Here is a 2,210-nt window from a genome sequence, read left to right on the forward strand (position 1 = left end):
AGTCAACTGTGATATCATGCAGTGAGTTCAGTATGTACCTGATCTGGGGGGAAGTTGTGCAGTAGCTGGCGGATGTTGTTGCTGTATTGGCACTGCCAGTGGTTGCGTGCCCAGGCTACACAGTCAGCCCAGCTGTGGGGGCAGTCTGTGACGAGACTTTTGTGAACAGCCTCCAGCACCTCGACAGGCTGAGCTCCGGGGAGTTTCAGAGTACGCTCCATGAATTTAGGATCTCTGCAAAGATAATGATCATAAACCTCATTATGGTTACAAACATGTGAAGAGCTGCCACTTGTTGATCATCCAGAAGGGTCTTTTGAAGAATCCTTTTAAGCATGGAATTTTTTTTTTTTACCTTTATGGTTTAAATATAGCCTGTACCAGACTACCTACCACAGAAGCAACAGCTTCTTAATATCAAACCCTATGAATGACAAGGAACCTGCTGAGATCGTTTATAGATTGCTAAACAGTCTTGAGGCGAGCTTTAACAAGTAATGAAGCGTTCACCAAGAAATTCCACTATCACTTGACAGTATTACTTGCTCCAAACTATTAATGCAAAAACAATGGTCACTTTGGTATGACAGGGAAGGCAAAGCAACTCACGAGAGGTACTGCATGGCGTTCTCTGGTGGCTGTTTGAATAGTCCCTCAAACTCATCACGGGCCCACTGAACAGGAGACATTGGGAGAAGATCACTCACTCAATTCACTAACTCAGAAGTACAGTATGTGTGTAAAACGGATTGAGGTATTGTCATCTAGAGCTGGGCAATACAATTTCATTCTCCATTTAATCATATTGTGACAACTCTCAGAGATATTGCGGTTCTCCTGTTGGAATTAATTAAATGCAATCTTAGCAAAAGTTGTTACAGCAGGACATATTTAACAAGTCTATACCCTATACATATTTTGTGTATGCCAACTGACCTGCAGTGTGTGTTCAATGGCATTTGGGAAATTCTTGAGGGTACAAATGGGGATGGACTTCTCAGGTGGGTCCTGGCTGGAGCTGTACGACTCTGTGAGGAAGGGGATCACAACCTGGACATTGCCTTTGGTACCCAGAGTACCAGACTCCAGTAAGGGTTTGCGATAGTACACACACCTCCGATCCATGTACATACCTGCACAACGGGCACAAAACACAAGGCAGAAGACAGAGCTTAAAGAGGGCGATGTATGCTTTCATGTGCGGAGATACTAAATTACATTGTCAGAAATTGTAAACTGACAATTTTATTGTTTTGATTAAATTTCTGTGTCTCTTACGTGCATCAACATTGTCTAGTGCATTTGTCACTCCATCAAGGCTTTCAAAGAAGTCGTCATCGTAGACCCTCTCTGTGTCAGGGCCCACCCTGTTCTGGTGACCTGTGATCCTCATGGAGGGGTTCATCTGCTTTACTGCAGCGGCAGCTGTGTCACTCTTCATTTTCTATTACCACAGACATACAAAAATGTTATTAATTGTGACCTTTTCACTTTGATGATGAAATACAAACCGTATTGCAACTGACCAGCAGAAAACCGCTACAGTGGTCATAACTGATTACTTGACTGATTTGTGGTCCACAGAAAATACTCTCTACTCTAATTTATGTGCATGATGCGTAGTAGGGATTGACCGATATGGATTTTTTAGTGCAGATGCAGTTCTCTTTTCATCAGCGTTGGCAGATGACCGATACAGGCTGCCAATTTTCTTGAGCTGATACGGCTTTTGCTCCCTAAATATACATCATAAAAACGTAAACCCTGCCACACTGGATTGGTTTTCGGAATCTACTATGCCATTTCTTTAAAAATAAACAAAAACACAGAGCAGTGTCCCTTCTGCAATCATCTTAAATTCATATCACCCAAATTATGTGTACAATGTTCATCACATGGATGGGTGCACTGCATATGGTTAACTGTGCAAGGGTAAAAGGCTTTCATCAACAACGACAACGCAGCCTTGATGATGCATTGCTTGCTGACATATAAGACAGATATCAGGCCATCACAAAACGTCCTTTGACAACACATTTAAATAACTTCTAGACCTGAAAAGCAGCCATTGAAATAAAGTGATTGAATTGTAATGTAAGATTGCCATGGTGTTAGTAGTGGAAGGGCAGTGCATGGTTTGCATGTGAAATGCAGAGTCTCCAGCAAAAAAAAAGCTCTCTTTCTGTAAATAATGCCGAAAAAAAAAAAAA

General features: G+C 41.9%; 2 protein-coding genes across 3 annotated transcripts in view; both read right to left on the reverse strand.

Moving 5' to 3' along the window:
• LOC116692455 (rho-related GTP-binding protein RhoA-C) overlaps nucleotides 1–2,210 on the reverse strand; it is a 732,216-nt gene that overhangs the window by 25,762 nt on the left and 704,244 nt on the right. The gene's annotated exons all lie outside the window — the stretch shown is intronic.
• uba1 (ubiquitin-like modifier activating enzyme 1) overlaps nucleotides 1–2,210 on the reverse strand; it is a 17,387-nt gene that overhangs the window by 4,849 nt on the left and 10,328 nt on the right. For both annotated transcript variants that reach the window (XM_032520715.1, XM_032520714.1), the window contains exons 15-18: nucleotides 1,279–1,444; nucleotides 937–1,133; nucleotides 610–674; nucleotides 39–234 (exon numbers count right to left, since the gene is read on the reverse strand). In XM_032520715.1, the coding sequence (XP_032376606.1) occupies nucleotides 39–234; nucleotides 610–674; nucleotides 937–1,133; nucleotides 1,279–1,444 (624 nt within the window). The remainder of the gene's footprint in view (nucleotides 1–38; nucleotides 235–609; nucleotides 675–936; nucleotides 1,134–1,278; nucleotides 1,445–2,210) is intronic.

This window comes from Etheostoma spectabile, chromosome 7 (genome assembly GCF_008692095.1).
Source record: "Etheostoma spectabile isolate EspeVRDwgs_2016 chromosome 7, UIUC_Espe_1.0, whole genome shotgun sequence".
NCBI classification, from domain to species: Eukaryota; Metazoa; Chordata; class Actinopteri; order Perciformes; family Percidae; genus Etheostoma; species Etheostoma spectabile.